This window comes from Trachypithecus francoisi, unplaced genomic scaffold (assembly GCF_009764315.1).
Source record: "Trachypithecus francoisi isolate TF-2019V2 unplaced genomic scaffold, Tfra_2.0 Lachesis_group5, whole genome shotgun sequence".
NCBI classification, from domain to species: Eukaryota; Metazoa; Chordata; class Mammalia; order Primates; family Cercopithecidae; genus Trachypithecus; species Trachypithecus francoisi.
In genome coordinates this window covers 74,608,457-74,635,153 of record NW_022681470.1, presented here as the reverse complement: position 1 = coordinate 74,635,153, position 26,697 = coordinate 74,608,457, and the positions used below count along the sequence as shown (strand labels likewise).

The 26,697-nt window shown below is 36.3% G+C and overlaps 1 protein-coding gene across 1 annotated transcript in view; it reads left to right on the top strand.

Moving 5' to 3' along the window:
- The window catches only part of GPATCH2 (G-patch domain containing 2), a 214,902-nt gene that overhangs the window by 124,429 nt on the left and 63,776 nt on the right, over positions 1 to 26,697 (top strand). Inside the window, exons 6-8 of the mRNA XM_033195160.1 lie at positions 886 to 953; positions 17,983 to 18,022; positions 24,562 to 24,632. Of these exons, the coding sequence (XP_033051051.1) occupies positions 886 to 953; positions 17,983 to 18,022; positions 24,562 to 24,632 (179 nt within the window). The remainder of the gene's footprint in view (positions 1 to 885; positions 954 to 17,982; positions 18,023 to 24,561; positions 24,633 to 26,697) is intronic.

The following is a 26,697-nucleotide window of genomic DNA, read 5'->3' as shown; positions in this document are numbered from 1 at the left end:
AAGGATATTTACACTATTGTAAATAGTCTTTTGTTTATTTATTTATTTATTTATTATTTTGAGACAGAGTCTTGCTCTGTCACCCAGGCTGGAGTGCATTGACAAGCTGGCAGTTCACTGCAGCCTCTGCCTCCTGGACGCAAGCGATTCTGCTGCCTCAGCCTCCCGAGTAGCTGGGATTACAGGTGCGTGCCACCATTCCTGGCTAATTTTTGCATTTTTAATATAGACGGGGTTTCACCATCTTGGCCAGGCTGGTCTCAAACTCCTGACCTCAGGTGATCCGCCCACCTCAGCCTCCCAAAGTACTGGGATTGCAGGCGTGAGCCACTGTGCCCGGCCAAGATTTTTTTTAAATAGTCTTAAAAATCTAGGAGAGGGGTCGGGCGCCGTGGCTCACGCCTATAATCCCAACACTTTGGGAGGGCGAGGCGGGCCAATCACGAGGTCAGGAGATCAAGACCATCCTGGCTAATACGGTGAAACCCCGTCTCTACTAAAAACACAAAGAATTAGCCGGGCGTGGTGGCGGGCGCCTGTAGTCCCAGCTATTGGGGAGGCTGAGGCACGAGAATGGCGTGAACCTGGGAGGCGGAGCTTGCAGTGAGCTGAGATCAGGCCACTGCACTGTGGCCTGGGGGACAGAGCGAGACTGCATCTCCAAAAAAAAAAAATCTAGCAGAGGAAATACACTAGACCAAAACAAGTAGAGTATTCTTACCAGGAATTAAATTATACTTTTGATCCATGCAATGTTGTCAGAGATATGAAAATCTTGTATTCTCAATTTTAGAGTGATGTCCTCAAATTGATGTATCACTATTATCCATGGTCGTTTTATATACAAATCTGAAATTTATTTTTTCTTTTTAAATTTCCCTGTAGGTACCCACTCCTGGCCCAGTGGGTAACAAGAGAATGGTTCATTTTTCTCCAGATTCTCATCACCATGAGTGAGTACTCAATGTGTTTATATAACCTTATTGAAGTATTCTACTTAGCTCTTTGGGGAAATTATTAGCTACTACTAGTAAAGCTGGTTTAATTTGTACTTTTTAAAAAGAGTAAGTATAATTTACCATTGGTAATAATGTAAGAACAATTTAAATGAAAACCATGACAAAATTTAAATGGAGATTTTTAAATATAATTATTCTGTTATTTGTGATAGTATTTGAAATTCATGCATTATTGAAATGTATGTATTATCTTTAAAAATTTAAATTTTCATTACATTGAGTAGCATCAAGCTTTCCTACACCTCCATCCTTATTCTCTATCCCAACCCTTCTAAAATACTAAAATGAAGAGTACTAAGCCAGGCATGGTGGCTCATGCCCATAATCCCAGCACTTTGGGAGGCTGAGGAGGGCAGATCACCTGAGGTCAGGAGTTTGAGACCAGCCTGGCCAACATGGCGAAACCCATCTCTACTAAAAATACAAAAATTATCCAGGCATGGTGGCACATGCCTGTAATCCCAGCTACTCAGGAGCTGAGGAAGGAGAATCGCTTGAACCCAGGAGGCGGAAGTTGCAGTTAGCTGAGATCATGCCTGTGTACTCCAGCTTCGGCAGCAGAGCAAGACTCCATCACAGACGGAAAAAAAAAAAAAAAGAGTAAAAGACTGTGTTGTTGTTTTTTTTGTTTGTTTTTTGTTTTTTGTTTTTTTTGTGGGTGGGGGGAGGCCAAGCATGGTGGCTCAGGGCTGTAATCTCAGCACTTTGGGAGGCCAAGGTGGACAGATCACCTGAGGTCAGGAGTTCGAGACCAGCCTGGCCAACATATCGTGAAACCCAGTCTCTACTAAAAATACAAAAATCAGCTGGTCGTGGTGGTGCATGCCTGTAGTCCCAGCTACTTGGGAAGCTGAGACAGGAGACTCACTTGAACCTGGGAGGCAGAGGTTACAGTGAGCAGAGGCATTCTAGCCTGGAAAACAGGGCGAGACTCCCATCTCTCAAAAAAAAAAAAAAAAAAAAAAAAAAGACTGGTTTTGTTTTTTTTTTCTCATTACTTCTCTACTTCCTGCTACTGCCAAGCATTTGGTAATAATACAAAGAGCTGTGAAACAACCAGAATGTATTTCCATTTTGCAACAAAAGGAGGAGACTACTTACTAGATAATTTTTAAAAATTAAGTAGTTGTAGCTTTGACTTTGGTAAATTATTGCTTGAATTTCCATGGGTTAATTCTATCTGTAAATACATCTTTGTTGGAAAAGCTTAACTTGTTGTGTATTTTAGATCAATACCATATATCTCCTGCAAATTTGATTGAACTTTTAAAAAGGCCTTTGGGAAGACATGAATTAATTATTGAATAAATTTTTTGTGGCAAGCAAACATATTAGGATCCATTAGTCTCTATTTTTTAAAATCAGTACTTAACAAATAAAAAATAGAGATTATTGTTCAGATATAGCAAAATGATATAATAATCTTATAGTGGCCTATAAATTCAAAGTGCATGCATAGACTATAGAATTGTGGAGAAGGTAGGCTATTTCTTTTTTTTTTTTTTTCCTTGAGACAGAGTCTCTTTCTTGTCGCCCAGCCTGGAGTGCAGTGGCGCAATCTCGGCTAACTGCAATCTCTGCCTCCCGGGTTCAAGCGATTCTTCTGCATCAGCCTCTTGAGTATCTGGGACTACAGGCGCGTGCCACCACACCCGGCTAATTTTTGTGTTTTTAGCAGAGATGGGGTTTCCCCATGTTGGCCAGGCTGGTCTCGAACCCCTGACCTCAGGCCTTCCGCCTGCCTCGGCCTCGCAAAGTGCTGGGAATACAGGTGTGAACCACTACATCTGGCCTAAGGTAGGCTATTTCAACAAAAGTTCTCATTCAGGAAATGAGATACTTAATACTCAGCATGTCACAACGCATATATCCAGTTTGGCAAGCAATTCCCTCTCTCCTCTCTTGGAGAACCTAACTTATTATTCTTCCTCTGAAGATCTCAACTGGTATGTTCATAGCAGCAGATGCCTTAAAGGGTACTGCACAGTTTTATCAGCCCATTTCTTGTTGGTGAAAGTAAGAGGTTTGTCATCTGCCTAAGGAACTAAGCAGTCACAGACTCTCGTTGACCAAGTTATTTATTTCAGCACTAGCATTTCATCAAAAATATAGTGGTTTCTGTTGTGTTTGTTGTTACAATTTCATGCCAGCAAATGCTGCTGACCTCCATGTTCTTTCTCTACTCTTAGTCTCCTTAGTTTAATGGCTTCTGCCCTGAGGCAGTTCAAAGCCATGGCCTCCAGCAAGTAGGTATAGGTCTTTAGGAAATCTTTTTCAGCAGGCTCATGCTTTTTGTCAGAGAAATCCTACAGAGAGGTATTCAGGAAGATCTAGACTAGAGTCATTTTGCTTGTTAAATCTAGCTTCCATGCCACTGCCTGTTTCCGTTTAGGGGTTCCAAACGTGGTTTCCCCAGCTGCAATTGCCTGATTATAAGACTTTAATTCAATTTAGATTATATTTTGTTTTATTTATTTATTTTTTTAAAGACAGGGTCTTGCTCTGTTGCTCAGGCTGGAGTGCAATGGTGCAGTCACTATCATGGCTCACTGAAGCCTCGACTTCCCAGGCTCAAGTGGTCCTCCAGCCTCAACTCCACAAGTAGCTGGGACCACAAGCATGGGCCACCATGCCTGGCTAATTTTTCTTTTTTTTAGTAGACATGTGGTCTCACTGTGTTGCCCAGGCTAGTCATGAACTCCTGGGCTCAAGCAATCATACCACCTCCACCTCCACCTCCCAAAGCATTGGGATTACAGCTGTGAGCCACCATGCTTGGCCTTAATAATGTTTTATAGGCTTATTTAGTAAGTCTGTATTTTCATCCCTTTCTTCAGGCCCATCCCTTACCTATGTAGAGCCAATGAGGAGGAGGTCCCTTACAGATCCCACTCTTGACAAGGAGAAGCCACAGGACACCACATCGTGGGAATTTTCTTTTACAGAAATAAATAAGTATACAGGCAATGTTGTGCAGACACAAACACACACAGACTTCCAGTTAAGTTACATAGGTTGATGCCCTTCTAGGGACTGGCCTGCCTGTCTGCCTTAAAACTGACTCCATTTTACTTCAGCTTGTCTCTTTTATTGCTCTAGGAGAAAAACTCAGTATCTGAAATGTTCCCATCAGCTCCTTTAACAGAAGAAAGTATATGGCCAGTATCCACTCTGGCCAGAGAGTTTTAGTTATATGGTTTCCCAACTTCCTAGCTGGAATAAGTGATTCTATACTGCCTGTTACCCTTCTTCCATTCCTCCTGCTCCCTGAGTTAGATACATGAAACTGACTCTTATTATCAAATTCAGCATCTCATAGTAGAAAAACTAAGGTGCTCATACCCTCAGGATACACAAATAATTTCTAGCAGAATCACCAGTAGTTTTAAGGGAGTCAATTTTCAAATCCCTTGCTTCCATGTATAAACGTCTTTCCCGAAAATTATCAGCCCCGGTTATTTTGCTGGTTCTTACTTTTCCCAGTGCCTTTCTTCTTCCTTAGGGAAAAAAGACACCCCTACCAATCCTAATCTTTGGTGCACGCTATAAAATCTTTCCGGGCTCTAAACAGATATTTCAAATATTGTGCTGGTATTGATGTTGAGGGATTGGATTTAATGAATAAATCACAAAGCATTTTGCTATTTAGGTATACAGTTTCTAATTTTATTTCATGTTTATTTTATTTATTTTATTTTTTCTTTTGACGTGAATTCTCACTCTGTCACCCAGGCTGGAGTGCAGTGGCATGATCTCAGCTCACTGCAACCTCCGCCTCCCAGTTCAAATGATTCTCCTGCCTCAGCCTCCAGAGTAACTGTGACTACAGGTGTGCACCACCATGCCCAGATAATGTTTTTTTGGATTTTTTTGGTGAAGACAGGGTTTCACTGTGTTGGCCAGGCTGGTCTCGAATTCCTGACTGCAGGTGATTTGCCCGCCTCAGCCTCCCTGAGTGCTAGGATTACAGATGTGAGCCACTGTACCCAGCCTCTAATTCTTTTTTTTCAGCAACTGCTAGATTATTAAAAATATTTCTTAACCTAGAGGTCATTTTGTGACTTTGGGCATAAAACTCCAAAAGACTTTAAATAATCACGTGACTGTGCTAACCAGGTTCCTTTTATTTCCATTTACCAGTTTGTGTGAACAAGGTTTCTGAGCACTCTATGGAATTAAAAGATAGTAATAGAATTGACACTAAAAAACGTACTCATCAATGAACTATGGCGGGAAAGCTCATTAATGATGCCTTTCTAATAAAATTTTATTTTTTATGTTTACTGTTGTTTTATTTTTTGTGTTTACTGTTACCCAATATATGATTATATATTAAATATATGTTAAACAGGAGTTAAGGAGAAAAGTAAACTACGTAAAGTTTTCAACTTTTAAAGAAATGTGCATCCTGGTTTGGTTTTTGTTTTAAATAAATGGTGGAGGATATCAAATCACAGTAATATTTATGTACCAATGTATATATTTCAAAGAGTAACTCAATGGTTTTATTTTAAATTATCAATCTATTGATAATTTATAATCAATTATAATTGATAGAAAATTAAATCCTTGCAAATGTTTAAAATTTTGTGGAAAAATGTTAGATGTCTTCCTAACATTACGTGAGGAGAGTGTTTTCATAACCATTTCAGGCAATACATATTCAAAAATGGTAAAGACCACTGTTGTATAGCATGTTTTCAGGAAAAAGTAACAGAATATTCTACAAGTAATGGTTTAAACAAATAGCAGTTTAGTTTACTGGTAGAACCAGAAATCTGGAAGGAGGTAATTTCAGAGCTATTGAGGAAGCAGTAGTAATATCTGCTATCACCTCCTTTAGGGAATCATTGGTGTTTCCCCTCAAATTCCTATCAGCATTCTCTGTATCTCCTATTTTTTTCTTTTTTATTTTTACTTGATTGTGGTATTTATCATATTATTATTTATTATATAATTGTAAAATGCATGTTTTATTCCCATTGATGGACCAAGAACTTGCCGAGGTTGGAGACTTTGTCTTGTACTTTGAATCTCTTACATTGTACATCACAATGCGTTACACTCAAATCATAGGCCTCGGTTCGAGATTATCAAATTCTACTGCTAGCTAGTGATGGAAAGCATCCATGAAGGCACCAACTGAATACTTGTTAAATACAATTGATAATTGGCAGAAGAAGCAAATACTAGAGCTAGAACGAACCTTAGGTACTGTCCAGTCCAGTCACTTGAATTTTATAGATGAGAACTTGAGGCTCAGAAAGACTCAGTTCAGAGACTAGCTTGCAGAAGATATAAGACAAACCACCACCAGAAATAAACACTAAAATTGGTCATCACTGGATAATGGGATTGCAGGTTCGTTTTGTGTTTTACTAGGAGCAGGTGAGGTAGGGGTACATGTTAGTATCTACCAAACTTTATTTCAGTGGACATGTTACTTTTATATTTAGAGGACGAAAAAGCCAGATGACTCACTCCAGACTGGAAAGCAGTGGCACAACCTTGGTGCACGGCAACTTCCGCCTCCCAGGTTCAAGTGATTCTTGTGCCTCAGCCTCCTAAGTAGCTAGGACTATAGGTGTGTACCACCATGCCCAGCCACTTTTTTATATTTTTAGTAGATATGGGGTTTCACCGTGTTACCCAGGCTGGTCTTGAACTCCTGACCTCAAGTGATCCACCTGCCTTCTCCTCCCAGAGTGCTGGGATTATAGACGTGGGCCACTGCTCCAGGCTGCAGTCTTATTTTTGAAGACAGATACAGAAAATCCTTCCAGAGTGTCATAATATAAAAATCCAATCATTTTAATAAAATAGCACAACAATGTACAAATTGTTTTAAATACCATCTAGTAATTATTTCCTTGAAAAACATATTACTGTATTTAAATTCCAATCATTAATGTGATAAGTTTCTTTTAATCAGAAATATGTAGTACAGAGAAATGAAATATTGACTAAGATCAATATTGACTAAGATCAATTAGTATCTAATTTCTCAGTAAAAGTAACCTAAGTTTTGAAATTATATTTTAATTATTCTGTTGACTTTTTAAAGCTACAAATGTTAAAATGTTAAAAATAAAATTAATATATGACTACATTAAAAATATATGTAAGCATAAAAATGGAGTTACTTCTTATTAATTCAGCCTCCCTTTATGTACTCTGTAAATGGTTCCAGAAATTTTTTCTTTTTCCAATTACTTGTGAGATACTTGCTTTTAAATAGAGATAAATATGATTTCTTAATCAATTGTGCACTTTATATATTTTACTTTTATTTCAGTTTTAAGTAGAGGATATTTACCTGAGGAATTGTATGTAAATCAAACTTATTTTAAATGCATATGGGTAACTCATTATAATCCTATGACGAATTCCTTTATAAAGCAAATACTCACCCCTTATTTTATCTTTTGTGTAAATACCGAGTTTGCTTAAAGCAAGATTTGCCTGGATTAAAGGTTATGTTCATTGGGAATACTTTTTACACTTTGAAATTTAACATCTATTGCTTTATAGTGAAAGTGTCTTTAACTCTAGATTGAGATAAATAAGAAATACAGATCGATTCCTCTTCTGATTTATTGTGATTCCCATGTGTGAGTCATTTCGTTTACATGTCTTAGGTTTAGTTCTAGAATAAATATAATATAGTAACAGTCCTTGCTTACGTAAGATATTTTTACAAGGTGCTTAGGTAAAATACAGAAATTATTAAACTAGGTATGAAACATTTCAAAATGATGATGATAATGATGACATACTTTATATTGTACATTGTATTTTATTTTTTCAGACAATTTTCATATACACCACTGTTTTTAGTATTTTTTACTACCTCTCAAATAGTCATAGCAGGTATTAGACCCCATTTAATAAATAATTTGACTTTTCTGAAGTCACACACTACACATCACTCAACCAAAAGTTAATTAAAAAGACAAATTTATTAAGCCTCTATTAATTGTTGGTTAACATACTAAACCTGTTAGGGTATAAGTAACACCCTTTAGCGCTTGTTTCTTTATAGACAGTTAGAAATTAAAAGGTAATTGTTGCATGTTAAGACTTACGGAATAAAGGTTTACATATTACTATATTCCACTGTACTGTTAGGGGAAGAAAATTAATATTTATTTTAAACATCATCTGCCAATTTCTTAGTGTTGTTTTAAGCCTTCCAAATACTGAGAGTGGTTAAGTTTATTTTATGCATGAGGAAGAAACTGAGACTCAGAAAATAAAACAATTTGTCAGAATTCACCTAATCAGTAAGTGGCAGAGCCTGTATTCAAGCTTAGGTCTTTCTGATTTAGTAACCGCATGAGGCGGAACTTCCTGAATTTACGTAAAATTCGTAGTTTAATACAAGAAAAAAAGTTTTAGCAGGGCCTCTTGAGCATAATTTTAGAGTTGACTTTTTGTTGCATAGGACATTTTATTGAGTGAGGAATACCTTCAGCATTGTGGTCTTCTAGTCCATAGAGCATAAGAACCCAAAGGAAACTTAAAAGGTCACACAGCTCAGTGTTCTCATTCTTTTACCTTCATATAGAATAACATAGCAGTCATAGCTGATGAAACTCCATCCTATATCTCAAGTCATTCATTTGTCCATTCATTCAGAAGATATTTATGAGGGTGTACTAGTTGCTGGGTTTACAGTAGTGAATAAGACGACATGATCACGGTTGTTGTGATTCTCACATTACTTACAATGTGATAGAGATAATAGAGATTAGTCAGCACACACACAAATGTATAATTATACACTGACACATAAATGCATTATTATATACTGAGCTAAGTACTCTAAAGAAGAACTTGTAAAAATTGAATTTGAACTAGACATTGAGATGAGGACGGCTAATGAGATCTCTAGGATCTAAGTGAATTGGTGGCAAAAAAACCATTTCAAGCAGAGAAAATCATACGTGTTGTGTTCAAGAAACTAAAGGAATGCTAAAACAATACAGGAAGGAAAAGCATGTGGTGTGTAATGAGACCAGAAAAGGATCAGCAAGGAGCACATGATGCCAAACCTGGTAGGTCATGTTACAGATTCTTTCTCCTAAGAGTGTTTGGAAAGCCACTTAAGGTTTTCGTTTGCTTTTGCTTATTTATTGTTCACTTGGTGTGAATGAACTCCCTGTCAATTTCTACATTGATAAATGTGCCCTATTCGCCTTTTGGCATCCTCCTTATGATTGCTACCAAGATCTGTTCTTACCTAGTCACATGGCTTCTTAATACTCTGTTGTCTTGCCCTAATTTTTATTTCCGTATCTCGATCTATGAAACCCTGTTACAGTATATTGGGTGAGGAGTTTGACATATATTTCTACTTCTTTTTCCCCCTCCCTCCTCTCTCATGTGTAATTTTTCATACTTGCAAGTCTCTTCAATAAAGTAGTTATAGTTCACAGGGAAACTGTCGGTATAGAAGACTGTATACTATTTTAAAAGTTAATTCGTATATTTAGTGATAATCCACTTAGACCAGTGTTACCCAGCAGAAGAACTCTTTACAGTAGTGGAAACGTTATGTATTTTCACTGCCCAGTATGGTAGTTATTAAACCGCATATGCCTTTAGCACTTGAAGTGTAACTATTGCAATTAAGAAACTTAATTTTTAATATTAATTTAAATTTAAGCTGAAATGGGAGGATAACTTGATATCGGGAGTTCGAGATCAGCCTGGCCAACGTGGTGAAACCTTGTCTCTACAAAAATACAAAAATTAGCCGGCATGGTGGAACATGCCTGTAATCCCAACCAGTTCAGAGACTGAGACAGGAGAATCACTTGAACCTAGGAGGTGGAAGTTGCAGTGAGCCGAGATTGTGCCACTGCACTCCAGCCTGGGTGAGGGAGCAAGACTCTGTCTCAAAAAATTAATTAATTAATTAATTAAGTTAAATAAATTTAAATGACCATATATGGCTAGTGGCTACCATATTAGCACAGGTTTAGATCATTTTATATATACTAGAAGTTAAATGAAATTATGAGTTAAAATGAAATTATGCCTCTGAGTCCAAAAACAGAAACTTATCTCTAACAATAAAAATCCATATTACAAGTTGCAATAGCTCTTTCCTTCTGAAAAGTACATTTTTAGGAGACCTCAGTTAAGAATCGTAAGGTTGATTTTGTCCTTTTGTCTAGATATAATATTAATTGACTTCCCATGAAATCCTATACATTTCTGCTGCCTGTAGTTCAACACTGTGGGTGAGGAAAGGGGGGATTAAGAAACAGTGAGAAGGAATTAGTGTGAAACTCTGCATCTGCAGAGATCTTAGTTTTTAAAAACCTTCTTTCCTAAAGGTTTATTTTCTGGTCATTCTTAAAAAAAAAAAAAAAAAAATTCTTTCTTCTCCACAGAGTTACCGACCACAACTGCTGTACTGTACTTGAAAGAGCACTGTACTGAGAGCTCGATAGGTGATGACTATTCCTGTTACCAGCAGTGCCGCAGTGAGGAGTAAATGAAATAATATGCCAGGCTTAGTTCCTAGACCTCCCTAAACTGCGTCTGTGTCCTAGAGGGAGAACTGAATTTGGAAACCACATTCAACCCTATGAATTGTGAGAACAGGCAACCTGCCTGTGTCTCTAAGTCCAGCCATTCTTTACAGTTGATCAGTTTTAAACTCTTCTGTGCTCCCTGCTCCCAGATTTTTCTATCACTGTTAGTCTCTCCATGAAGCCCGTGTGGAACCTTGGCTCCAGTGTAAATACATATCAATAAATACCCATTCTCTTTCAGAGCATTTTTTTCTTCCTCTGCCTTTGCGTACACTTGACTCTGACTTTCAAGTATGCTGCTTCCTGTGTTTCCTTGTTTGCTCGTTTTTCACTAGAAAGTTATTAAGTAACTTTTATTTTCCATGTATTATGCTAGATTATGGCAATACAAAGAAAAAGAAAGAAAAGAAAGAAAAAAGAAAGAAAAGAAAACCAATCCTTTCCATTATGCCCCCAAAACATGATAGTACTTGAAGGAAATGAAGGGGAAGTATATGTTGAAAAATACAAGATATGGAATCACACAGACTGAATTCAAATTCTGATTCCAGTTCTTGCTAGCTGTGTGAGCTTGAATGGTAATAGGACTATTTCATAAAGTTGTTGTAAGAATTGAATGAGATAATTCATGTATGGCCATGAGAATGATAACCAGCACACAACTAACACTTATTGAGTGGTGATAGTGCTTTTATTGCAACTTTGATTACTACTTCTACCACATGTTCTACAGCTGCTACCACTATTTCTGTTAGTGTTACTATCATTATCCTTTTCTCAAGGACCTCTGATTTTTTATTAGGATAAATAATCAACTGCAGTATACGAATATAATAGCTTTAGTGGAGATATCGGCAGAGACATTGGGAGTTTAGAAGAGGAAGCATCTAAAGCTGCCAGGGTGAGTTCAACAGGCTGCTCAAAGGAGGAAGCCATTCGCCTCCTCTCATTCCTATAAACCCTAGGACACAGAGGCCACCATTTCCCGACAGCATTATTGCCCTTTCCAGATTATTCCTTTTTTACTCCTGGGTAAAACTTTTTTTGTTGTCTGGGGTTCATACTACTATCTGCCTTTCCTTATTTGCCCTCATTCATACAAGACTTTGGCACTTGAATTAGTCTTTCTTTCCTGCATCAACTTCAGCTATCCTAATTGATGACAACATGTGTAATGGTTGGAAGGGACATGGGCTTTGGAATCAGGAGACCTAACTGAATTCCCGCTCTGCCGCTTAGTTATGAAATCTTTGGCAAACCTCTTAATCTCTCTGAGCCTGTTTCTTTATTTGTGGAATGGTATTAGTAACTACCCCTAAAGTAGTTTAAGGATTAAATGGCCTTGGTAAGGGCTCAATGCATGTTGAATACTCCTATGATCAACAAAGCCATGGCAGCAATTGGATGGAATAGTACATGCTGGCACCTAGCACAGTTTTTTTTTTTCCTCCTGGAATCCAGTGTTCTTCATCTGACTGCTACTTGAGAAACTCCCCTGGCTGCTCTTAAATATAAACATCACCCAGAACTAATAGAGCTCTGAAATTTTGAATGGTATTATACCATTTTCTTACCACAACCTAATACTCTCTCCGCTTTTTTATCTTATGTTCACTACCTATGTTCTTTTAGACTCATTAAGACTGCTATTTAAATTTGGATAACCTTATCCAAATATGCTTTCACTCCCCTTTTTCTTAGACTTAGAGGAAAAGATCTCTCTTCTCCTGTCCAAGGCTAACTCTTAACACCTATGCTTTTGATTGAAAGGTTTTTTTTTTTCTTTTCCAAAAGCTTCTTTCATCATCTACTACATTTTTTAACCTCCCCTTTAATTTTCTTTAAGTCTAATGTGTTTTCTCTCTCTCATACTTTGAAAGCCAAACTTCTAGGAAGAGTAGATTACAGTATAGTTCCTTCTTCTCCACCCTACCATGATATTATAATCCTGCTTTGGTCCCACATCACTTTCTAGAAACTTCTCTGGAAAAGCTCACCAGTGACCCCTCCAGTTGTGTTTTCTCAGTTCCTGTCAGACTTGATTTCTCTATATTTAACACCAGTGACCACTCCCTTCTTAAAATATTTCTTCATGGCCTCAGTGATACCACTGTCGCTTGGGTTGTTTCCTGCTCTGAACGTTTATTTTTATTCGTCCTACCCAGATTCCACCAGAAAGAAGAAAAAAGATGTAAACACACAATGACAAAGAAGGAGCATTTCAGCAGATTAGAGATTTCAGCCAATTTCTAGAGCTAGAAGCACTTGGAGATTTTCACCTAAGTAGGCAGGTAGAATAAATATAAACTTAAGAGTCTGATGAAATAAATGCTGATTTGTCCCTCACAGGCCCTAGAAAATCTGAAAACTTCGAAATAGGGTGGGGCACGGAGCTGAAATAATATGTCTCAGTCAAGAAAGTAAATCTTTCTTTTCTTCAGAAATGTACTAATCTGAGAAAAATAGACAAGACAGTAACATTGTAAGTTTCCACCATGAGGAGACACTTGTATGATCATCCTGTAGATAAACTTATATGTTGAAAAAACTCTTCTAATCAGTTTTGTAGTGCCTTTTTAAATATTGACTAGATAAGTAAGGATCACCAGATATTTGAGAAAATACTTCAGTATAAAGAGAGGAACAAACAGGAAAAAAGGACCTGCTCATCAAAAGATGCCATAGACAGATAATTTATAAACCAAGTAGAGTAAAATGTTAATAGTAGAATCTAGATAGTGGTATATGGGTATTCATTCTAAGATGCTTTTAACTTTATTGAATATTTGAACATTTTCTTCATACATTTTGAAGAAAAAGTAAAAGAAATGAAAAATGAAGTGGGAGATTAAAATGGTGAAAGAAATCAAGAGATCTACAAATATGAACAGACTTTATGGTTCATAGGTAGGAAGATTCAACATAGTAAGGACGTCAGTTTTCCCCAAATTGATAGTTAGGTTTAATGCAATTCTTATCAAAATCCCAGCAAGATTTTTGTAAATACAGCAAAGATTATTTTTAAATGTATATGGAAAAGCAAAGGAACTTGAATTGCAAAAACAATTTTTTAACAAACAATAAAGTTGTAGGAATCATCCTACCAGATTTCAAGACTTACTGTATAGCTACAGTATTCAAGACTGTGTGGTATTGGCAAAGGGAAAGGCACATAAATCAATGTAACAGAATAGAGACCCCCAAAAATAGCTCCCCCCGCACACACACAAATACAGTCAATGGATTTTTGACAAAGTTGCAAAAGCAGTTCAATGAAGGAAGAATAGTCTTTTCAACAATATTTAAAACTAGTGTTCTGGAAAAATCCCTTTAAAGGAATGAAAAGAAGCTACATACTGAGAGAAAATATTTGCAAACCACGTATCTAGCAAAAGACTAGTATCAGAGTCTTTTTGATCTAAAAATCTAAAAGATCTAAAAATATAAAGACCTTTAAAAATTTAATAGTTATAAAACAGTTAAAAAACAAAACAATCTAGTTAGAAAATGGACAAAAGACATGAACCTCCATTTTACCAAGGAGGATACACAAATAGCAGATAAGCACACAAAAATATGTTTAGCGTCATTATCTATTAGAGAAATGCAAATTAGGACCACAATGAGATATCACTACATAGCTATCAGATTGGCTGAAGTAAAACATAGTGACAGCATCAAATGCCAATGAGGATGTGGAAAAACTGGATTACTCATACATTGCTGATGAGATTATAAAATGGCATAGCCATTCTGGAAAATGTTGGCAGCTTTACAAAACTAAACATGCAACTACGACACTAACGAGCAATCGCACTCTTGGTCATTGATCCCACCAAAGTGAAAACACTGTTCATAGAAAAACCTCTACACTAAGGTTAACAGCAGCTTTATTCATAATAGCCCAAAATTGGATACAACTCAGAAGTCTTCCAATAAATGAATGGTTAAACAAACTATGTACACCTATACAGTGGAATACTACTCCGAATAAAAAGGAATAAACTATTGATACATCAACAACTTCGCTGACTTTTCAGAGAATTATGCTGAGTTTAAAAGCCAGTCTGAAAAGGTTACATCATACCATTTGTGTAACATTATTTAAATGACAAAGTTATAAAAATAGAGAATGGGTTAGTGGGTTAACAGGGATTAAATATAGGAGATTTGGAGTGAAATGGGTAAGGCTATAAAAGGGCAACATGAAGGATCGTTGTAGTAATAAATTGTTCTGTATCTGGTCTGTATCAGTGTCAGTATCTTAGTTGTGATGTTACACTATAGTTTGCAAAATATCATTTTGGGAAACGGGGGTAAAGGTGCACAGGATCACTACCAACTGCAAGTAAACCTACAATTATCTCAAAATAAATATTTCATGTAAAGATTGATAAATCATTTAGCAGGCAAACAAAAAGACAAATTTCAGGAGGAAAAAAGTAAGAAAAACTAACAGATCAACTCAGAAGATCTAACATTTAATTATTAGGCATTCCAGAGAGAGAAAAAAGTGAAAACAAATTTTCTCACACTCACCAGATCTCTTGATTGTGAGGTCTCACCCAACGCAGCAAATGAAAAATGCACACTACTAGAGAAATTAAAAACTTCTAACAGCATCCAGAGGAAAAAAAAATCCAGATCACATTCAAAGCAACGAGAATAAGCATTTTTCTTTTTCTTTCTTTCTTTTTTTTTTTTTTTGAGACGGAGTCTGGCTCTGTCACCCAGGCTGGAGTGCTGTGGCTGGATCTCAGCTCACTGCAAGCTCCGCCTCCCGGGTTCACGCCATTCTCCTGCCTCAGCCTCCCGGGTAGCTGGGACTACAGGCGCCGCCACGTCGCCCGGCTAGTTTTTTGTTTTTGTTTTTGTTTTTTTTTTTTTTTGTAGTTTTTAGTAGAGACAGGGTTTCACCGTGTTAGCCAGGATGATCTCGATCTCCTGACCTCGTGATCCACCCGTCTCGGCCTCCCACAGTGCTGGGATTACAGGCTTGAGCCACCGCGCCCGGCCAATAAGCATTTTTTAACATGGTGAAACACCGTCTCTACTAAAAAATACAAAAAACTAGCCGGGCGAGGTGGCGGCCGCCTGTAGTCCCAGCTACTTGGGAGGCTGAGGCAGGAGAATGGCGTGAACCCAGGAGGCGGAGCTTGCAGTGAGCTGAGATCCGGCCACTGCACTCCAGCCCGGGTGACAGAGCGAGACTCCCTCTCTAAAAAAAAAAAAAAAAAAAAAAAAAGAAAACAGACAAACAAGTGGGAAAAAATCAACTCAAACAATACACTTCTCAACCATTCTCACTATTTGAGTGAGTTCTTCAGCAAAAGGTGGAAATGAACTGAGAAGGTGCGGGCTCCAGGGAACAAGCGGTGCGGCAAAGGAGAGAAATGACATGAACACCCAAAGAGAGCCAAGGAAGTTCTAGGACAGATCTGGAGAACAACAGCTCAGATGAGACCAAGTAGACAGAGGGCTTTGGGAGGAGATCACTGGAGGCTGAAGAGGAGGGAGGAGTAAGGGATGGGCATATTTTCAGATATGTTTTAATATTTGAAAACTAACAATGATAAAAATAAGAATGTAATAAAGATAGGCTGGCAGGTACTAGAAAAATTAAGAAGGCTGGCAGGTACATAGAAAAAAATAGCAAAAACAAGACAAATATCAACTTTAGGAAAAACAAAAAGAAAACCTTAGCAGCAGAAAGTATTCATGTAGTCATAATAATGTCTGTGTTCACAATTGATTAATTAAAAAGATGCTATAATTGGAAATAGAGGGTTAGGAGATTAAAAAAAGAGCTAAGTCTATGATAATAGAAAGTCAGTACCTCACATCTAAAATCAGTGAATCACAAGCTATTGGTATAACCTTATTTTTTAGAAATATAGCATTAAATACAAAACAAAAGGACTAAAAGAGTTGACAGTGGTTTCTCTCAACAGAGCTTAGGAGTCAGGATAAATGGAACAAGAAATTGCTATTTTTAATCCTTTTAGTTTTTTTTCTTTTAAACTGTGTGTATGCATTTGATTTAAGAAAAATGTTTTTCTTTGAATCGAGAAAAGGCACAATCCAAATCAGAGGGGAAATATCTTAGTCAAGCTGTCAGAGGAACTACAGTGAATGATTAATGAATTTGGTAATTAATCCAGATGTTATTGACTAATACCAATAAATGTCCATTCCCCCATCACTGGTGGAATCTGACCTACCTAGGAGCATCACTGTCACTATCTTTGAGCTTGAGAAATACTATATTAATGCATAGACAAGGCCTATTAATGAAGAGGCTGTTTGTTCCTGGTTTTAATACCACAGAGGCTAGAGAATGCAAAGAAGTCTTAGAGAGACCTAGGACATGTAGACCCTTTCTAGCCCCTTGCCCTTCTGCAGCGTGGTGTGGTGAAAACACACCTTATACAAGTAAGCTAACATTTGAGCCCTCATTTCTGTATTTGGAACATGAGCCTAACCTTGTAAGGATTTTGTGAAGATGGGAAGTAAACCACGCCACGTGCTTAATTAGTACATAGAGGGACTCGGTATTATGGTTGTTGAAATCATAAATAGCATTAATAGTAATGTTAGTATCATTCCCTGTGATTGTGGGCCTTTAGTGATTGATTTGCCATAATACCTCTCTCAATTTCCTAGTCCTTGATGTTTACAGTTAGGTTTTTTATGCAGAATACTGCCAGAGGACTGGGCGCATAGCTAATGATAACAACTCCTATGGAAAAGGTACTGCCAGATACATCAGTGTTAAGAGTCCCAGGGGCAGCTGAAGCAAAATGGTCTGGGCTAGGCTATGTGAGAAGGCAAGGCTTTAATGATGCAGTAACTTCTATATTTTTGATGTTGTTGAACTTGTTCTCAGCCAGAATCTAGGTTATTGTAACTGTGGAGGGAATAGGTCCAAGGTACCTCAGCTGATGCTGCAGAATTCATATCAAGGGCTTTGTGTATTGCTCCTGGGGGCATAGCTAGACAATGTAATATTCTTGTATTTTTAACATTTTTTTATAACTCCAACGATCAAAAGGTCATAATTTGTTGTAATGATGCTATAATTAAGTTGTGGTAAATGATAGCATTTGTAGATTTTATAACCAGAATTGATTCATAAAATGAATACAGTCCCAGCAGTTTATGTTAACATAATTAAATGGAAATGTAATTCTAACTCAGTTTGCTTATTAAATTGAAAATTACCGGATTATGAGCACTTTTACATTTCTGTCAGAATTGGTCTAAGTCTAGAATTAAATGAAATATCCATTAAAATAAAGCATATTGAAGGCTCTGTTGCTGGTGACAAATAAATTCCTTAAAGCACGTGTGGCTTGATCATGTGAGGGCATGTGCTTTTAGTTAGGTTCCCTCTAACTGCCTTTTTCTTTCCTCTGCAGCCATTGGTTTAGCCCTGGGGCTAGGACAGAGCATGACCAGGTAAGGACCATTGTAATCCAAAAGGAAGTTACTCAGCCTCTTTCAAGTATTTAACTGTCTCCCTTCAAGAGAGTAGATCAGCTCTATGAGAAAAAATACAAATCCCTGCTCATTTTAAAAGGTGTTAATTATGCCAATGATTAATACACTGACCAAATAAATGCATGATCCTTAATCAGCATGAGAGTTTTCTTTCCTTTACTGCCACCATCTGCAGTCATATGTGTGACCTCCGTGGAAAGACTCTGAAACTCACTCGTTTGTAGGAGCTCACTATTGATCTTTATTTTTCACAAAGTTAAGGTATCAAAACAGTACATGTGCTTAAAAATTAATTTGTATTAAATCTAAGTTCAGCCAGGAAGAGAATATTTGTATCTGAAGTTTAGAAGGTAGAGTGAAGAGTTTCTTATACTTTTACATTATATTTCTAGATGAATTTTTTAAAATCTCATTGGTATACATGGCAGCACAATGATTAGTTGACAGTGAGGAGTTGACGTTCATTACAGTTATTTTTACATATAAAATCAGCAGTTACTCCTTGATTATATTAGTCCTTTCTCAGAAGCATGCTTAAACTTGTGATATTTTAAAGCATATACATTTTAGAGTTTGCATCCTTGCAAAGTTTGTATCTTTTATTGTGAATGATAAAAGTTATTTTTAAAATAAAGGGGAGTGATAAACCTCAAATCCTCAGGGATCATTTCTTCTGAGGGGTAGGCAGAGAAATAGGTAGTAAAGAGGACTTTGTGCTTTAATGGTAATTGGTAACATTACTTTATAATGTTTGATTTTTCTTGGGTTGAGCAGCAGGTTCACAGCTGCTGCATATACTATAGTTCCTTTTACTAATAAAAGGAAGGTGCTACACACTTCATTATGAACCCTTCTTTATTTTTTAACACACATAAGCTTAATAGAAATACCTTTCATTTTCATGATTTTTTTAACTTGCTTTTTTTCCATGAGAGTGAGTTACCTCTTTAAAGATACTTCTCATATTAATAATGGACTATGTGCCACTATTTCTATGAATTCAAAATTAACTAAGCTAAGCTACATCTATGATGTGTTCCTCTCATTATTTACAATACAAAAATTAGACTTTCTGCTTTCCTAAATGGTTCATATCCCTCTATGTACAATGCTTACAATAATATTCTGCTTTTAGTAGTAAGTTGCATCAGGATATATTTTATCTGAAAATGTAATTTTATAAAGCTCATTTTCTACCCTTTAGAACTTGAGAAGTACTAAAGCAATGTCATAAATCTAGATTTTAGACTATGGTATACCTGGTTGCTTCCAGCCAAGCTTTATTCTGAAATTAAAAGTTACCTTTAATAGCTAATACCTTATAAGGAAGAAATTGACCAATTTTTTAAATCTTTTTAAATCTTTTTGCTCGATTTTTGAATCAGCTTTTTACTTAGACTTTGATGTGCCATTTCAGATCTGTATCCTTACTAGGTAGATTATTAATTAATAAATACAGTTAATTCTTGTTACATATGATAGTTATGTTCTGTGTAGTCAACTCAAACACTGAATCAATGAATACTGAACCATTGCTTGTAGGGGAAATACAGGGTTAGGTTTCTTTGAACCCCACGTCACATCTTCATCAACTGATCAATACATAACCTTGTTTTGTGTGTGTTTCTGTTTAAAGACACCTTATTTAATGTCTGTTGTTGATTCATTAACATTGAACTCACGGCCAACAGCGTCATAACTCATGCCTGAATGAAGCTTATCTAAAGCACATATTTTCTCTTTAAGTCCCATCACTGTCTTCTTGCACTTAGGAACAGTAGACAGCACTTTAGCACTATGCTTGGGGCCATTTTAAATAGTGAAGTCACCAACAGAAGCAGAATTACGCAAAACAAACAAACAAAAAACCAAAAAACTCATAGCATTAAACAGACTGCACGAAATACACTTGTTTATACTATGAGAGCTTGAAACAAGGCCGTGTCACTGGGCTGGAGCTCAGCTGGAAACGTGTTAGAAGCTACTCAGATTTTTACCACTCTGCCTACACATGTCTGCACATGACTGCAAACGCAGGGGAAACATTGGTTTTTGTGTTACAAATAAATGTTAGCAAGTAGGTATATGGAATCTGAATAATGACAATGAATTGTACATGTATGTATATGTGCAATGCATTCTATTTAAATAAGGGATAATAATTTCTTAGTTCAACTCAGACCTAACTATATAGCAAACTAAACTGTTGTCTGAAGTTAGGTGCAAGTGATGAAATGCAAGACCATGAAGTATAAAATCTTTTAGTTTATTGTTGAATGATTGACTAATTGACATGCATGATTAACATATGTTTTTCTCATACCAACTTAACACAAAGAAACAATAATATTAACCCTACTTTTTAAATTCCATCTCTCACTCCTTTCTCCATCTTAATGATTCTTCTTTCTTGCTGTTCTTCAGTGCTAAGTCCCATTTCAATTTACCATGCATAGTGATCATGCCTTTACTATACATTTATTAAATAACTTACCCACCAGCCACTATCTGTTGAGTACTCTCTGTTTTTATCAAAAGAGATATTTATAAAAAAACAACACAATTTTCCTCCTGAGGTGGTCATAGTCTGGAGAAGGTAAGCAGTAATGATACTATGTTGATAAATGTTTCAGAAAACCACAGAGAAGGCACTATGAAGGCCACAAAAGAGAAATGTCGAAGTTAGTTCAGGGGTGGAAGGAAGCTTTGCTTACTTGAGGCATTTTGACTGAGTTTACAAGAAGTATCTTAGTGAGTCAGATCATAGTTTGGATTTTACCTAGTTCCTCTTTTAATTTTGAGGACACTGCTGAGTCCGGAGAGACTTGAAATTATTTGTCTGACATTTGAGGAATTACCTCAACAGTGGCTGCCAGTAGAAGCACTCCTGAGCTTGAGTGCCTTATGTATAACCAGGTAGTAAAGGGAGGACTGGTGGAGAATGAGATTTCTGCTCTTTGTCTTTCCTCTTGAGATTTGAGACTTTTAATAATCTTGAAAAATGTCATGAAGAGCCACAGAAACTCTTAGTTCCTTTTTTTAAATGTAAAAACCATTATCCACAAGGTATACTTTTCTTCCTGGTTTAATTCAGCAGTTTTTCAAATTGTGTACGTAGCTTTTTACTTACAGATTTTAATGTAATTCTTATATGAGTTATTTTTTAATATACATCTGCAGGTCACTAATAAGGGGATTGTATCTTCGCTTGGCCTAAGTCCAGCAATCTGAAAGTTGGAAGGTAAGAAGCACTTCGCACCATATTCAGAAGTTCTGTTTTTGATCAGAGTTGACATTATTGAGTCGGAATCCAGAAAAGTAACCTCACTTGTGACACTGATAGGAGGCCAAGGGACCAGAAAAAAATATGTATCAAGAAGAATGAAAAAATTTTCAAAATCTTTTGACCTACTCTTGCTTATTAGAGCAGGGTTCAAGGATTCTTGTTTATTTTGAATTCATAATCTGACTTTAAAAAAATATATATTCGAGTCTTCCTTTTTTTTTTTTTTTTTTTTGAGATGGAGTCTCGCTTTTTCGCCCAGGCTGGAGTGCAATGGCACAACCTCAGCTCACTGCAATCTCTGTCTCCCAGGTTCAAACAATTCTTGTGCCTCATCCTCCCTGAGTAGCTGGGATTAATTACAGGCACCTGCCACCATGCCTGGCTAATTTTTGTATTTTTAGTAGAGACAGAGTTTTGCCATGTTGACCAGGCTGAATTCAAACTCATAACTTCAGGTGATCTGCCCGCCTTGACTTCCCAAAGTGCTGGGATTACAGGCGTGAGCCACCATGCCTGGCCAGGAGCCTTCTAAATGCAAATATATGTTGTTCAAGTAACACCTTAGATTATTTTTTTCGTCTTTGCCCCATGAAAGATCTAAGCTCACATATTAACTTGTGATTCATGACCCAGAGATCTCTGTAGTTTTATCTGAGCTTCATTTTAAATTTGCAGTCGTATCCCCAGATTTATAATTGTATTGATAAGGTGAAATAAGTTTATGATGGCTTTTATACATATAGATGCACTGCATTAAGTAATGCCATAGTTTGACTTGTTTTTATGTACAAAGCCCATCAAAACTATAAACTTGAAGAAGAAAACATATTCTTATATAAATCTAATAAAAGGAGCTATAACATCAACGTTCAGAGAGGGTGCTATGTCATTTAAGTTCATCCAGGTTGGTGGCCTCTCTGAGAACTATCCAAACCTAGTAGATACAACCTAATGTTTATTTTGGTCCTTATAATTGCATTTTTCAAAACTAAACTATAAATTTTTAGTTTTTTTTCATAACATTGTGTTTGGGATTTTGAGTTCTTTGTTTGAACTGTTTTAACACAAGCCTCAGGAATAGTGTTCAAGTATCTGTCTTTTATCAGTTAGAAAACTTAATTAACTATTAACTATTATCAATTTAAGGTAGAGGTAGAGATTTCATCATCTTACTTCTAGCTATCTGTGTCACAAATGTTGGTTTGTATATATATATATATATATATATATTTTTTAAAGGCACTAGACTTAGAAATGCCAAAGTAATTAATTTTCTTTATTTTCAGAAACAATTTAGTGTTCATGGTACGAAGTGTTTCTAAATTGAAACACTTTCAGATTAATGGATTTAGGATAACTGGTTGCTCTTTTCTATAAGTAGTAATAACGAGATATGGCTTCAGCTACATATCAGATACCAGATCTCACTCCCTCTTCCTTTATTTCATTCATCCATTCATTCAGCATTGAGCACTGAAATGCTCCAGACACAGTGCATGAACCCTGAAGATGTAGGCAAATTGCATACCCAAGCAAAGGGCCAGAGATGAGCAACAGCATGGTACATACCCCAAACTAACAAGTTCAATATGGCTAGGATATATCATTTAGACGGAAGAAGGATAGGTTGGGGTAGGAGGAAACATAATAAATTATGAATTTAGAGATGTAATCAAATTATGAAGGGTCATGAAAGCCTTGTACAAGATTTTGAGTTTGATCTCCATAGAGTCATATAATTAGATTAATTTCAGAAAGCTCATAGAGTCTGCAGTGTGGAAAGTAGATTAGAAGAGAGCAGGCCTGGAGGCAGAGAGATCATTTGGGAGACTTTGCCAGGACAGAGAAAATGGTGGTCTGAACTAGGATGGTGGCAATGGGAATGGAAAGTAGACATTTAAGAAAAAATTTAAGAATACTTATTTAGTTCAGACATTCCTTAAAGAATGAGCCTAACCATATTCTTGATCATCTAATTAAGGTCTATTCCTTCTCAAGGACAGCTAAGTAAACTAATAATTGATTCTAAGTGATGTAATTGAACGGTTCAAAGCAGTTATTCGTCATTAGAAATAATTGATACTGGTCAGATAATATCTACCGAGAGCCAGTCCCATTAATTATCATCATAATTATAATAATAGCATTTAAGCCATATTCTTTCTCAGCATTTCCTGTGTTCCAGTTTTATAGTGCTGAATATTTTAAATGGTTTATATTACTTAATACTCACAATAGCGTTACAGGTAGATATTATTGTTACCTCCATTTTGCAGGTGGAGACCAAGGCTTAGAGAAGTTAAGTACTTTGCCTAAAGTACTTAATGGTAAAGCTGTTATTGGAACCCAGTGACTTTTTATTTACTGGCCCAGCTGAGATTAGAACCCAGCTCTATCCTGCATTATTACTTATAAGACTTTTATTTTTGTTGGGGTTCATTGCTAATATTCTGTACAATTTCATTTTAGCCCGGTCTTGCATATAATCGTATTTCTGCATAAATAAGATAAGCTAGAGTTTGAGTGAGCACATAGAGAAGAATATTGACTATTTGTTTTTTTCTTTCCAATTAGTTAGGGTAAAGCAAGTGTGAAGGGAAGTGGATGGTAAGGCATTTTGAGGAGGCAATCAAATATGTTTTTTTCTAATTATATATTTCCAAGCCAATAATTTCTTTGAAGAAGAATGTTTTAAGCGTGTTTCTTTACCATGGTAGGCCAGTAGGTACAGAGAAAATAATATTAGCTCTTTATGTCAGCATAGGTAACAAAGCCTTAAAAAATTCACAGCTGAATGAGACAGTGAAGGCCGTTGTTGACAAGAGAGGTTGCATTACTTCAACCAGGGCTACTGCAGTGAACCAGAAAAAGAACTGTGTTCTAGACTTCCATCCCCAGGCCACATCTTAACTGACTCTGAGGGCAGTTTAGCTGTCCCGGAAGAACTGGATTGCTAACTCTCACTGATAATTTTGCAACAGTGACAATAAAAAATGAATTTTAAAAAGAAAAATTTGTCTCCCTAAACTATTGAACTCCAGAAAAAGTAGTACTTACAATCTTTGCTTTAAGAGAAACCAGTAAAAAAAGAAAAAAAAAGCCAGGCAAATAAATGAAGAGTGTCCCTTTGAATGAGAATATTTTCCTACTTGCAAAATAATATAATGAAAATATTTTTGTTTCTATGACTTTGTCTTAACACTTTGTGTAGCATCAGCTTCTGAGAGATAATCGAGCTGAAAGAGGACATAAGAAAAATTGTTCTATGAAAACAGCCAGCAGGTAAGCAATTCAAAATCACTTTTGATTCATTCATTTTCTTTTTTCTATGCCTATAAGAATGGAATGAATTGTTGTTAGGTTGCCTTTGGTTCTAAAAAGTCAGCTTAAAATATTTTATGTATTGTTTATTGGAATCTATTTTAGGATTACTAGTAATGAACAAAAAGATATTTTATTTATATTTTTTAAACTTTTAAAAAATAATTAATTTTTAAAATAAAATATTTATCTCCCTTACCTATTGAGTTTTAGATCAACATTTACAATAATAATTCATTTTTAATCTAATAAATGGGCTTAATCTCTTTCCCTAAACTTAAGTGGCATTTAGACCTTATGAGAGAGAAATATGTATATTCTCATAACATATAAATGAGTAAAGACTGGGAAGAAAGTAGTCTCTTTTAAAGAGTGCTTTTAGAATCTTGTTCATTTTTTCCAATGTTGATTTTTTCCATAATATCAGGAATTTCCCCCAGTTTGTTTTTTAGACAATATGTTTTCAAATTTTGCAAATGGGGTTTCTGGAGACTTAATTTTTGTTTAGATGAAAATGGCTACCCTTCTTGTCAGAATGTTTAGAAAAACTGCTCTGATATTTACATTTGTTTTATCCTTGAGAAGAGACAACTGACCTCAGCAGCCACCATTGCATCCCATGGCTTCCCAGTGATAGTGTGCTGTCCACTGACTTTAACATTCCCAAGTAACCAAACTACAGCTTCAAAGTGCCATGTTGTGCAAATAAATGTCAACTGAGATCCCACTGGGTGTCTGCAGAAGCAAATGCAAATCCTGCCTAGCATACCTAATATAGACAATCAAAAATCACCAAACGTAAAATGAGATAATTCACTATCAGTGATAGTCAACATAAACGACTAAGAGATTTTCTCCTAAGACTGCCAGATCCTAAAATTATAAGATATAGATTATAAAATAAATATGGATGAGACATTTATACAAATAAAATGAACAAGCAACAAATCACTATAAAGATGAATCAGTAAGAAGTGAAAAATATATATAATTTTTAGAAATAGGAAATGTGATTGTTCAAGAGATAATTAGTGAAATGAAAGATACATCTGAAGAATGGACCAGAATATAGTATAAAAATTCAAGGAGATGAGAAACTGAAGGAGTACGTAAGAGACATTGAAGATCTGTGATACAGTCAATCATATAGTCCTTGATGAAAAGAATAGAATAGCTGAAAAAAACATGAAATTTGATGAGATAGTCGCTAAGAATTCCCAAACCTGGTAAAAGTTATAAACCCATAGATACAGATCCAAAAAGCACAGTGAATAACATGCACGATAAGTAAAACGAAATCCACACCTAATAATATACCATAGTAGACCAAAAGCGAAGACAAATGTTAAAAGAATCAAGATAAAAGGCAAATTATCTACAAAGGAATGACAATGATATATCAGATTTCTCAGTAGCATCAGTGAGGCCAGAAGACAGTGGAATCATCCTCATTGTGCTGCATGAAAATAAATTGTCAACCTAGAACTATGTACCTGGAAATCCATCTTTCATGTACAAAGATGAAGTAAAATAATTTTAAGAGTTTCAAAAAGAGAGAATGTTTACAGACCTTTGTGAAGAAGTTTTAAAGGGTGTATTTCAAGAAAAGTCCCAAGGAAGGTCTGAGAGGCAAGAATGAATAACGAGCCAATATACTGATTAAAATGTTTATATAAATAATCATTGCTTATATAGAGTGATAATTGTAATAATGTCATTTGTAGGACATTAAAAAAATTTTTTTTTTTTTTATTTGAGACGGAGTTTCTCTCTTGTTGCCCAGGCTGGAGTGCAGTGGCGCAATCGCCACTCACTGCAACCTCCACCTCTCGGGTTCAAGCAATTCTCCTGCCCCAGCCTCTCAAGTACCTGGGATTACAGGCATGTGCCACCATGCCTGGCTAATTTTGTATTTGTAGTAGAGACGGGGTTTCACCATGTTGGCCAGGCTAGTCTCGAACTCCTGACCTCAAGTGATCTGCCTGCCTTGGCCTCCCAAAGTGCTGGGATTACAGGCATGAGCCAC